Below are 13,482 nucleotides of genomic sequence, written 5' to 3' on the forward strand. Positions count from 1 at the left end.
ATGTGCACGATCTGTATGCTAAAAATAAACAGCAATGTTAAGAGATCAATGACATACTTAGGCAGAGCAATGTGCTGTCATGAACTGGAGGACATGTATTAAGATGTGTACTCAGGGCCAGCGCTGTGGTGCAGCGGGTTAAAGCCCTGGCCTGGAGCGCCGGCATCCCATATGGGCGCAGGTTCTAGTCCGGCTGCTCCTCTTCTGATCCAGCTCTCTGCTATGGCCTGGGAAAGCAGTGGAAGATGGCCCAACTCCTTGGGCCCCTCGCACCCATGTGGGAGACCCAGAGGAAGCTCCTGGCTCCTGGCTTCAAATCGGCGCAGCTCCGGCCATTGCGGTCATCCGGGGAATCAATCAGTGGATGGAAGACCTCTCTCTGTCTCTGCCTCTCTTTTTAACTCTTTCAAATAAATAAAATAAATCTCTAAAGAACAACAACAACAAAGAAGATGTCTACTCTTCCTGAATTGGTCCATGGATTCAGCACAATTGTCATAAAAATTTAAGCAGAATTTTTTGAAGTCATAAAGCTGATTCTGAAATGTTTATGTAAAGGCCCAAGCACTAAAATAGAGCAGTTTGGAGAACAAAACTGGGTTATTCACACTACCAGATTTCAACACTTAAGTTACAGTAATTAAGACAGTGTCATACTGGTGACAGCATAGACTCACACACACACGGTCAACTGATTTTTGACAAAGGTACCAAGGAAAGCTTCAATTTACTTGTGGCACATACACTTTTTTATATATGTCATATGTACAAACCCAGATGGATCACAGACCTAGATGTAAAGAGAAAAACACAAACTTCTAAAATTAAATCTTCCTGATCTTGAGTTAAGCAAGTTTCAGATGTCACCCAAAGAATAATCCAAAAACTAAAAATATTGACAAAGTGGGTTCATGAGAATTATGAATTTCTGCTTCTCAAAAGGCAATGTTGATGGGTGGGCATGCAGCCTAGTGGTTAAGCTGTTCATTGGGGAATCATTTTGGAGTGCCTAGGGAGTCCTGGTTCTGTAATAAGGGTTCTAGTAGTTGGGGTTCCAGCCACTCACATGGGAAAATTGGATTAAGTTTTCAGCTCCTGGCTTAGCCCTGGTTGTTGGGACTTTACAGGGTGGACCAGTGGATAGGACCTGTCTGCCTCTCAAAGAAAAAAAAAAGCACTGAAGGAAAAGGTAAAAGCAGACCTTATTTTGGAAGAAAATGATGGCTAATTCTGTGTATTTATGATGGAACTTTTGAAAGGGAAATTTGACATTATGTACCAAATATGAAATATATCCATATACTCTAATACAGCAATTACATTTCTAACAATGTATCCTAATCATTTTACACACCAAAATTAGGTTACGTTCACTATTCTAATATTTCTGTTTACAAAATGAAAATCAGCCTCAGCTAATTACGGAACATGCAACATCAGGCTGTGTTGATAAGCAAATCTTGCTTACAATGAACACCTCATTTAGGAAACCACTCAAGATGTTTAAGTGGTGAAAGAGGACATTAAATAATATGCATAATTACACTTTCTGTAAAAATTACAAGCCCAAGAGCAAAAAAAAAATAAAATAAAATAAAAATGTGACTGGGAGTTTTATGTTGCTAGAGTATCCCACTAGGGTAGCTCATCTGTTTCTGATGCTTTCCTAGGAAGGTCTGAGCACGAGACCACACCTGGCATCCGAGCTCCTCCTCCATCACATGGTCCTCACTTAGTCCAGGGTCATGTTGAGCCGTAGCTTTATTTGGGCATATATGAGTATGCACACTTTAGATATTCCTTTCAGTCCCTTATTTGGTCTTTAATAATGAAAACCATTCTCAAATTATCTCACAGATGCTGTTAAGACTTAACCATTGCCCCCTAGTGGGAAACTCTTTTAACGTAGCATGTAGCTACTCAAATACTACTAAGAAGCATACATGTTGAGTAGAACATTAAAAAACTAAAGCAGAAACAAATACTAGTTTTTCTCCTTAAGCCCGTTCATGTTCATAAAATCCTTCCTTTTGGAAGGAAACTGAGCTTTGTAGTGTCTTGTGTTTGACAGACACTGTGCTATGGAGTTGATTTTCTAGATTACTAATCTTAACCCTTGAAGTCTTTTAATTCTCTCAAGGTAGTAGGTTAGTCTAATATCATTATTCAGTAACATGTCAAGACAAAACTCAATTACAAAAGATGTTTAGCATTTGAGACTACCCCAACACTTCTTAGATCCACCAAAGTAATTTGTTACAAAATACTGCCAACACACTAAAATAGGAACTGTTTTGTTTTAAGGAATATCTCTACCCAGAACTCACATTTAAGGTTTAACAGACTCCTAATTTTAAAGGAAAAGTACATGGATAGCTTTTTTTAATTCCAAGAGACTGAGGGCTCCATAATCTTCTTTCCCGTAATTACTAGTATATAAAAGTGTTTATAAGATTTGCTTTTTAACTATTACTATTGCCCAGCCACTAAGTAAAGATCATAGAGATTAACAGAATGAGACTTCTCTTTCCTATCATAATCTTTTAAAAAGGTTAAGAAAGGACAGAAAATGTTTATTAGTGACAAGAGAACAGGAAATACAAGCAACTTGACAAGACTAAGTTCATTCTAAGTATAATTTTTATTAATAAAAAGATTAACCATGACCATATAAAATGAGTGGCTGGGCTCGTAGTTTGCTACACCAAAGAAATTTGAAAATGAATACTTAATGTTACAATTTATAATAGCATACCTTATAGAAGCATTTCACTCAAATATATAAAACTATCCCTTAGTGTAATGGGTGAGAATTATCTTAGCTACTGATCAATCAAAAATAAATTTCCAAGAGCTATTCAGTTATGTTATATCAAGCATACAACCCAAGTGTAGGGAAACCACGACCAAAACAGATGTTCTGGAGAGTTGCTCCATCAGAAAACACAGTATCACTACTTGATACTTCTGGCAGGGGAATATTCCACTTACAAGTTAGTATGAAGAATAAATAGCACAAACTATGAATATACCAATGATCCCAAAATAAATTAGAAAAAGTGCTGTTAAAAATTATCAGACATATAATAATCAGTGTTTAAATACAAATTCAGACTTGCTAAGTCCCAGAGACAGTAATTTTATTACATAAAATTTCTACTGCGTGCTAAAAATGTTAACTTACAAGACATAATATTTATATAAGTGTAGAGGGAATTATGATGAAATATTTAATCAAATTTGCATCTGAACAATAGGTAGTGGACATATAAGAAGCATTCAGTCCTCTAAAATTCAAGGTTGTTATATTATTGCTCAACCAAAATATACTACCATTCTCTAATAATATAAATGCCTGCTCAATGCATCTTTTAAAAATAAAGTCCATTTTTTCTCCATTAAAGCTCTTCAAGACTGACAAAGGTATATTCCACCTATTAAAAATAGGGACACTCTTCATCTTTGGATAAGGTATCACCACTTAGGGAAAATGTAGTCATACACAGATTACCAAATTTTATTTATAGGGCCAGCTGTGGGGAGTCCAGTAAGCAGTTTTTTTTAACACTGTACCTTTAAAATTTTGTCTTTAATACAGCTTTGGAAAATCAAAAATAGAAGGAAAATATCTATGGTAAAGTACATTTCATTCTGCTTTGATAGTAATAAAATACAAAAAAAGTAGTGCAGTGTCAATTTGTATTAGATCATTTGATGTTAATGTTATGCTGTAAGACTGAATGACAAAAAAGTTTTTGTTAAAAACATTTTAGTCTTTGACTTAGTATTTAGTAAGGCAAAAAAATCAAAGCACTGTAAAAAGTCATTTTAAAATGAAGTTCTACAAATTTGGATCCCATTTACAACAATTTAACAGATGAGTTAAGTGTTGATACAATGTATCCAATACCCTCATAACTACAGTAAAAAGTCTCTAGTAGCATTTATAGATTATGAAAACCTTAATAATACCAACATATATTTAAAACATGTTCATACAGAACCAATACCCCTCCTTTTCCATGTAAAAGAACACTTGATAAAAATAATTAACAAAAATACTAATAAAATAATGGAAACCCATTTCATTTCACGGTGTCCAAAAGGGTATGTCACAAAATACTGGCTTAAAGAGGTAGATTAAAAAGAAAAAGAAAACCAGATTCTCCATTCTTTGTCACTTTTATTCAGTAGTAGTTTTTTTTTTCCTTATTTTCAGTGCCAGACATGGCAAGGAGTGATTACAGCCAACTGTTATTAAAACATTTGTTCGCAACATACACCCCCTTTACCACTAAACCCCAAACTGACTCATTTTGTGTGCTTTCGTTCTTTTTTTAATATACCACCACCAAGTCGGGTGGAGGGGGCAAAGGTAAAAGAGATGAGGGGGAAGAGTCCAGGAGGCCAGAGAGGAGGAATGCTACAAGCCACAGTAAGAATGAGCTGTATTTAATTTAAAAAAGGGGGAGGGAGGGGTGTACCCCACAATGATACAGTAATGAGGATACACAATTAAATCCCATAGCATGACTGAAGGCTTTCACTGTGTTTGACATCATCACAATGGAAGGCATAAAAAGTGGAGTAAATCAATGTTGATACAGTCCAATCTAGTCCATTAGGCAAGATGGTGCAAGAAGTCATTTAAATTAAAAGTGCCCTACCCTTACCTAAATGGCTAGCAGACATGGAGAACACCACAGTGATGAATCCACAGAGCTTTCTCCATGTAGCTATATAAAAATGTGTTGTCAAATGGCACACTGTCAAACACTGGAAAGGGGCACCACAATGGACCTCTCTCTTTTATAGGTACGAATGCTAGATTTCAACTATCTCAACTAAGCAGGAAGTGGGCTCCTCTGCTAGGAATGCCAACACTAATTCACTTTGTCTTGAAATATATACAGATTGTTTGTGGTAGCTACAGCAATGATATTTTCCTTGGGGTGCCAGGCTGTATGAAGGATTTTCTTGTTGAAGTCTAGGCTGTCAACGCTTATTTCATCTTTCTTTCGCTTGCCACTCGCACAGACTTTCCGTGGCTTCAACACTGTGCGAGGCTTATTGTTTTCCCGTGATGCTTCTAGGGTTATGTCTCGTTTTGTGTTCCTGTCAAACATTCTGAAGAAATTATTATAAGATCCAGTCATGACAACACTGTAAAAATAGACAGAACATTCAGTCAAACAAAGGAACAAGAGATTGTTTTTAGCAGAACAATTAAACCTAGCGTGATACTACACAGAAAACAGCTACTTAAAGCAGATTTTAACAGACAAGACTGCTGACACCAACTCAATGACTGGAATACACCTGAGATATTTTACTTTTTTTTTTTTTTTATCAATTACTCCTTTAGACGACTACCAAAACTATCAAGAGAAAATTGAACAGTACCCTCAAATAAAATGTCTTAGAAGTGAATTGTCATGATTGCATTTTCTGCAGCTGTAGGCAACATCTATGCAATTCTAAAACCAAACTGCATGAAACAGCTGTTAAGAAACCAATGCTGGGGCTAGTGCTCTGGCAAAGCAGGTAAAACTGCCACACAGAGTACCAGCATCCCATTTGGGTGCTACTTCGAGTCCCGGCTGCTCCACTTCTGTTCCCTGCTCATGAGCCTGGGAAGGCAGCGGAAGATGACCCAAGTCCTTGGGCCCTTGCACACACGTGGGAGACCGGGATGAAGCTCCTGGCTTCAGATTGGCCCAGCCCTGGCCACTGTGGCCAATTGGGGAGTGAACCAACAAAGTTCTCTCTTCCTGTCTCTGCCTCTCCCTCTTTGTGGCTCAGACTTTCAAATGAATAAAGGAAGGAAGGGAGAAACTAATTCTTTCTAATTTAAACTATAAGCTATTTAATTTGTCCCAAGGCCTGGTTCAGATAATCACATTTTATGAATGCTTATAATAAAATCTATTCCTGAGACTATTAAGAAAGTAGCATGTAATATTTTTTAACAGAAAATAATTTGTACCACTAAGAACATTTTAAGTAAGTATTTTTATAAGTGTGAGTTGAAAAGGGTGCCAAATTCCTAGCCTGCCCAAGACACTTTCTTGTCAGTCTTATTTGCTCAATATTTACAAAACAGCCTCATCAACCAAATTTGACAAAAATAAAATCATTAATAACTCAGGAAGGGCCTGACTGGTACTACTACCATTTACTATCTCCTTTCCACATGGCTCAAATCACTATTGTACTATGTATATTATGTACACAAGTTATCTATTAAAAACAAATGATTTTCATCTACTCAACAGACAATTTTTAACCAAACTCAAATTGGTACACGTCCCTACATACAATAAACTCTTATTTTCTTAAAAATGATTCACTATGTAAATCTGTAAGGTTTTGATTAGGATGCCTAGTCTATCGCTGAAACATTTTTTTTTTAAGAAAATATTTATTTATTTAAAAGGCAGAGTTATAGACAGTGAGAGGGAGAGACAGAGGTTCTTTCATCCGCTGGTTTCCTCCCCAAATGGCTGCAACAGTCAGAGTTGGGCCAATCTGATGCCAATAGTCAGAGCCTCCTCCAGGTCTCCCACGAGAGGGCAGGGGCTCAAGCACCCGGGCCGCGTCCTCCATCACTTTCCCAGGCTGTTAGCAGGCAGCTGGATCAGAAGAGGAGCAACCGAACCAATGTATGGCTGAAACTTTTAAAAGTTAAATGTTTCAAGTTTTAATATCCTCTAGAACACATAACATCATGAAACCAGGATGAATCTACTGTATAAAGTAAGCATCTCTACTTTAAATGTAGTTTTAAAAGAACTCCAAAATGCTGCTTTCTTTTACTATTTTTTATCGGAACATAGTAAGTGGTACATGTTGACATTTAAAAGACTGAAAGAAAGACTTATTACTACTTCCATAAGGTGTCAATATCTAGAAAAACCGAGGACCAGTGCTGTGGTGCAGTAGTTTAATCCTCTGCCTGCAGCTGGTACCGATCTAGTCCTGGGTGCTCCTCTTCCAATCCAGCTCTCTGCTAAGGCCTGGGAAAGCAGTAGAAGATGGCCCAGGGACCAGTGTTGTGACATAGTGGGTAAAGCTGTCACCTGCAGCGCTGACATCCCTCATGGATGCCAGTTTGAGTCCCAGCTGCTCCACTTCTGATCCAGCTCTCTGCTATGGCCTGGGAAAACAGTGGAAAGTGGTCCAAGTCCTTGGGCCACTGCACCCATGTGGGAGACCCAGAGGAAGCTCCTGGCTGCGGACTGGTGCAGCTCCGGCCAATGTGGCCATCTGGAGAGTGAACCAGTGGATGGAGGATTTCTTTCTCTCTCTGCCTGTAACTCTTTCAAATAAATTAATAAATCTTAAAAAAGAAAAAGAGAGAGAGAGAGAGAGAGAGAGAGAGAGATGGCCCAAGCACTTGGGCTCCTGAACCTGTAACTATACCTCTTAAATAAGTAAAAAAAATATTAAAAAAAAAATCTACAAAAACTGGTGCATAGTAACACAAGTGAAATATATCTGCTGCCCAAATATTTTAAGAATAGTTCAACAATAGGATAGTAACTGAACCAAAATTTCACCATTTAAATTGTTGGTATGTCGGCCGGCGCCGCGGCTCACTAGGCTAATCCTCCGCCTAGCGGCGCCGGCACACCGGGTTCTAGTCCCGGTCGGGGCGCCGGATTCTGTCCCGGTTGCCCCTCTTCCAGGCCAGCTCTCTGCTGTGGCCAGGGAGTGCAGTGGAGGATGGCCCAGGTGCTTGGGCCCTGCACCCCATGGGGAGACCAGGAAAAGCACCTGGCTCCTGGCTCCTGCCATCGGATCAGCGCGGTGTGCCGGCCGCAGCGCGCTGGTCGCGAAGGCCATTGGAGGGTGAACCAACGGCAAAAGGAAGACCTTTCTCTCTGTCTCTCTCTCTCTCACTATCCACTCTGCCTGTCAAAAAAAAATAAATAAATAAAAATAAAAAATAAATTGTTGGTATGTCAATGTGATTTATCTGGTCCTTAAAACATTCTTAAAAATCTATAAATTCTACATATTCTCCTATCTGCTAGTGAAAGAATGCTTCACTTTTATGGACCAGTATTGCTATACTAAACTAAGATTATTAAATTTATTTCAAGGAATCTCGAAGGAAAAAATGAAGTTAGGACTTTTAATTTATGTCAACCTAAAAAAAAGTCAGCCGGGAGTAGGTGTTGCAGCAAAGTAGATTAAACCACTGCTTGAGATGGCCATATCCCACACTGAAGTGTGAGGTCAAGTTTAGACTCCTTCACTTCCAATTCAGCTCCTCACAAACAAGCCTGGGAAGGAGACAGAAGATGGTCCAAGTGCTTGGGTCCCGGACATCCATGTGGGGGACTGGGACGGAGCTGTAGGCTCCTGGTTTCAGCCTAGCCCTTTCCTAGCTGTTGTGGTCACTGGGAAGTAAAAAAGTGAATGAAAAATCTTTCCCTCTCTGCTTTTCAAATAAATAAGTCTCAAAGAAAAAGCCCTATTTTTTGTGACTGGCAACCATACCAGGAAGAATGCAATAATAAACCCCTTTTCTCTAAGTTTAAATTAAAAGCAATTACCTGTCAGATCCATTCCAACAACATTCAAATTTGTCAAATATGCAGTCATTTTCATACAGTGAACAAAGCTTACTTCTGAGGTACTCATGCACCTGAGGAAAAACACAGATATGTAACATATATACCTGAGCTTACCTCAACACATTTATCTACTTAATTTAGAGAAGTATTTTTAAAAAGCCCTTATCTTTACAACAAAAAAGGGCTTAATATATGTAAACACAGTCCTCCTCTCTCATTAAGTCTCAATCCTCTCAGTAACAGAAATGTGCCTTTCAAAGAGGCTGCAAAATTTTCCTCCTAAATGACAGGGAAAAATTCCCTTCTTAGTATGGCACATGTAACCCGTTGTAAGCCTGAACAAAACATTTAAGATGGAAAAAATTAGAAGGTACAGATATGCACCTCATAAAAGAAAATTACAGCACCATTTGACTATCACTTCTTGGTTTTAAGTCTTTTAGCTGCTGATAAAACTATGAATACCATGCTTACTAACTTCCAGAATACCATTTCCTGGGCATAATTTAACTGAGGACTGTGCTTTTAACTGAATGCATATACTTTCCATAACATGACCATGCCCTGGCCGGGTGATAAATTATATGGACACCCTTGGTAGGCACCATTAAAAATTTATAGCATCACTTGATATTACTTATAAAATGTTAACAGTCAATGAAATGTACTTTATCTTACTATTACTTTTAACTGAAAGAGATCCTTAAAAAGTAACGCTAGGAAAGAATAGGTACCCCTTAAAAAGCTGAGAATTCTCTATTCTTTATGAAACAACCTAAACTAAAATTTTGGATGTCCACTTTAATTATAGTAGAATGAAACAGACCGTGTCTATGTGACATCAGGTGAAAATTGGTAATACAGAGGAACTCCAACTCATGTGGAATTAGGATTGAATGTGAACATGTAATACAAAAAAATTAATAAGAATGCACACAGTACAAGGTTTCTCACCAAACTATTGAAGGGTAGAAAGCTAAGATTCCAGTCAACTATTCTCAATGGCAACAGGTTGGTGGTGAGAATAACTTGGAGATGTATCAATCTTGGCAGTTACACAAATGTACTTTGAAAACAAAGCAGAATTTTATCTCATTGCTTTTGTTTCAATGTAGCATTTACTTTGAAATTCCAAATAACATTAAAAAGAATCTTGAGTGGTTTATGCTTATCACAGGAGATTCGAAAGAAACTTCATTCTAATTTTATTGAGATACTAACACATTAAGAAGATATCACCTATAAACTGAACTGCATACTCCTAAGGCTAGGTGAAGTGTTCTCTACACCAATCTAGGGCCTAACACAACTTCCTGCTGTTCCCACTCAGTGACAATTGTGTGCTTTTTCACTCCTTTTCTATTTCTGAAGCAGAGAACAGGGAATAATGGTAATAGCTGAAAGACAAGAGAATTCACAACTGACATCCTAAAATTGATCAAGTAGGCAACTCTGCTAGCCATCTGCTAGGTTTTCAAACCCTTGTTCTTTAAATGTTAAGACTATAGCTATCAGATGAAAGCCAGTAATGAGCTCACTCAACTCAGCATGCCAGACTGAAGCTCCACTTCAGTGATTACTGCACATCTTCCAATCAGAGCATGCACATCTCTAAGCAGGCCTGCCATTCTCTCCAATTCTCATCCTGCCTGGACCTTACTGGTTTTTAATGCTCTTTTCTCTCTGCCTTAAATGTACACCGCAGCAGAAAATAAAGACACTCTTGAATCAAATGACAGCCAAATCATATGTTAACAGCAAATTGAATGACAACACAATCTTTTAAGTTATACAAAATTTAACATATGGAAAAGCAACACACTCTTGGATCTTTGAGGGGAAATGTCTAACAGTGAAAACTGTAGAATAGTGAGTACAAAAAATATTTTGTACACCTAGTACAAAGTTCTTCTTTATAAACATGAAAGAGGGTACATGCTCATTGAATGAGAAAACTGCAAATACCTGGTATGTTTCCACAGGCCTGTTTTCCATATTTAAGTCCCAAATTTTGACTGACAAATAGTCTCTAGTCATCATATATCGACCACTATGGCTGAATTTTACATCAGATATAGAGGAGATGATTTCGGAAAAAAATGACCTGTTACTGGGGTCTTCTGGTTCTTCAAACACTAAAAACAAGCAAAAAAAACGGCAACGTGTACAATATTCTGGCTTAGACAAAGCATTTCCTTAAACAGCCACTCACAAACTTCCTAAGAGCAAGATAAAATGACAGGCTAATAAAGAACTGAAAAATACCTCTCTGGCTGTAACAATTAACTTCCCTCAAAGCTTCTTCAGAGTCATGTGGTTAAAAACCAGACTTGCTGGGGCTTCTGTCTTCAGTGCCCCAGGTTGGCTGGCAGACTCAACTTTGCAAGACTTAACTGACTTGACCTCTACCACCACAAGAAGAACACTATCCTACTCATCCAAATCATACCTCAATTTTATTTTCTGGTGGCCACATAAAGTTGTTTCAGTTAATACACACACACCAAATTTTCATGAGTTTTAAAAACATTCAATAATACAAACAGAATACTGCAACCCCTTAACTTTTTAACCGAGTGGTTTTCAAATGCTTTTTTTAAGCCAAGAAAACCTCTGAACCAAATATTCCTAGGAAGCTCAAAATAGAGGGGAAAAGGAAGGAATGGGGAGGGAATGAAAGCAAAGGAATGGCTCTATTTGAAGATAAAGTTGAAAAGCTCAACCTCAAGTTCCTAAAAATAAGCACTCCATTAAAAATATATTCATTGGGAATCAAAAGAAACGCCCCCGGAGAGCCTTACTATGTTCTTTCAGTGGAGTAACATGTGATGCCCCAAGAAGAGTTAGGGAGTTTAATAAAGGTTAAAAGAGGCCCTATGTATAAAAGTTAAGATCTGTAAACCTCTGTAAATATAGTCATCATGTCTGAGGTTAGTTTCATACAAATAGACTGTGTCATCGTTTTAAAGAAAAGTGAAATACTTACATTTAGAATGCCTATCACAGAGGGCAGATGCCCTCATGTCACATAACCGAATAGTTCCTTTACTGCTGCTGTATACAAACGTGTTACAGCTATTTGGATGGAATTCTGCTGCTGTAATTACTTCCGTTAGTTCTTCCATATTGGCAGGTTTGATATCCACAATATCTGGATAGCATTTTATTAAGGAATTTACACTTAGAAAAGCAAATGTAATTTTACATTTCTCAAAATCCGCTCACAGATCCAGACACAAGTATTATCTGGAATTACATTCTACTCGAGTATAAACCCTAGAGAGAGTTAAAAATTTACTGCTAAAGTGATAAATCTTCTAAAATACTGCAAATTTTAAATCACTTTAGAATGTAAAGATCTTTCTGGCTATGTAGCATACAAATCCCACAAGTTATTTATAAATTTGCCTTTAAAGTATTAACAGAATTCCCAAAACAAACAAAAACCCCAAGAGGGTAAAAAAGAGAAACTACCTGCATCACAAACAATACACCTAGTTAACACCAAAAGGTGCTTAAACCACACATACACACAACACAGAGAAATACAGTGGGGAAAGCTAGAAAAAGAACAAAAAGAAATATAAATTGCTAGTAAACATGATACTCAAATCTACTCATAATGCAAGAAGAAAATTTTCTGATGAACTACAATTTATCTGCAGATAAATTAAAAGCTTCATAGCAAAGGCATAAGAAAATAAGTCTTTCATACACTGATGGTAGAATAACAATTTAATTTTCAAAAATATACATATTAACTACTAAAAGTTCCTAACATTTATTTTAAATTTTAAAGAAATTAAAAAAAAAAAAACAAGTATTTGTAGGCACTTGTATACTTATATATTATATACATGTATCCAATTACATGTTAACATCATGAACATGTATATGGACAGAAAATTTCCAGGAGGATAATATAAATAATAAAAATGAAGTTCAAAGAAGTATTTCTATCAATTTTATATTATCCTACATCATGCTTTGTAAGAATTTTTTCCAATCTTAAGAATATTTTTATAATTAAATTTATATTACTCTTAGTTAAAATTTCAACACTAAATTATAAAAACCCAAATCACCAAATTCCTTAAAATTTCATGAATTTAATTTTTACATCAATACATTATACTCTTTATCCTTTATCAAATAACTTTCCTATAGTGTTTAATTATGTACATACTAAGATACCATACAAAGGAGCAATCAAATACATTAAAGAGACAAAAATAAATCCAACATGAGCACAGTATGCCGTCAAACAAGAAAACAAATGGATACTAAAACTCCTGTCTGTAATTTCCAGATGCCAAAGATTAATCCGCAAATCATCTGCAGATAAATAAGTTTCATAATCACTATTAATAGAAATTGAGTTGATGTGATATGTATGAGCATTGGCAAATATTCTTCGTGGACTGGCCTCGACCATTAGATCCATGGGCCTAAAGACTGGCACCTGTCAATAAGACACATGAAAAATAAATTACAAAAGGTTCACTGCTTCAAATAGCACATAAGGCTCAGAACACTTCATTACTGTAATTTTTGAGAGGACAAAGAATGGTACAATATTACATAGATTAGCTTTAAAAATGAACTGATGATGACTCCTTAAATTGTTCAAATCAGCAGAAAATGAACATATCTTTAATTTTTTTTTAAAGGCAGAGTTAGAGAGAGAGTGATCTTCCATCTGCTGATTCGCTCCCCCCAAATGGCTGCCAACAACCAGGGCTGGGCCAGCCAGAAGACAGGTGACAGGAGCTTCTTCTAGGTCTCTCATGGGGGTGGCAGGGGCCCAAATACTTGGGTCATCTTCTGCTGCTTTTCCCAGGTGCATTAGCAGAAAGCTGGACCAGAAGTGGAGCAGTGGGGACTTGAACCAGCAACAATA

The 13,482-nt window shown here is 37.1% G+C and overlaps 1 protein-coding gene across 8 annotated transcripts in view; it reads right to left on the reverse strand.

Moving 5' to 3' along the window:
- Positions 1 to 4,163: 4,163 nt before the first annotated feature.
- The window catches only part of PPP2R2A (protein phosphatase 2 regulatory subunit Balpha), an 85,829-nt gene continuing 76,510 nt past the window's right edge, over positions 4,164 to 13,482 (reverse strand). For 7 of the 8 annotated variants that reach the window (XM_070067918.1, XM_070067915.1, XM_070067917.1 and 4 more), the window contains 5 exons: positions 12,867 to 13,044; positions 11,569 to 11,733; positions 10,548 to 10,717; positions 8,562 to 8,653; positions 4,164 to 5,163 (listed from right to left, as the gene is read on the reverse strand). In XM_070067918.1, coding sequence (XP_069924019.1) covers positions 4,884 to 5,163; positions 8,562 to 8,653; positions 10,548 to 10,717; positions 11,569 to 11,733; positions 12,867 to 13,026 — 867 coding nt within the window. In that variant the 5' untranslated portion in view covers positions 13,027 to 13,044 and the 3' untranslated portion in view covers positions 4,164 to 4,883. The remainder of the gene's footprint in view (positions 5,164 to 8,561; positions 8,654 to 10,547; positions 10,718 to 11,568; positions 11,734 to 12,866; positions 13,045 to 13,482) is intronic. The other variant, NM_001171075.1, reaches the window with a different exon arrangement.

This window comes from Oryctolagus cuniculus, chromosome 2, assembly GCF_964237555.1.
Source record: "Oryctolagus cuniculus chromosome 2, mOryCun1.1, whole genome shotgun sequence".
Lineage (NCBI taxonomy): Eukaryota > Metazoa > Chordata > Mammalia > Lagomorpha > Leporidae > Oryctolagus > Oryctolagus cuniculus.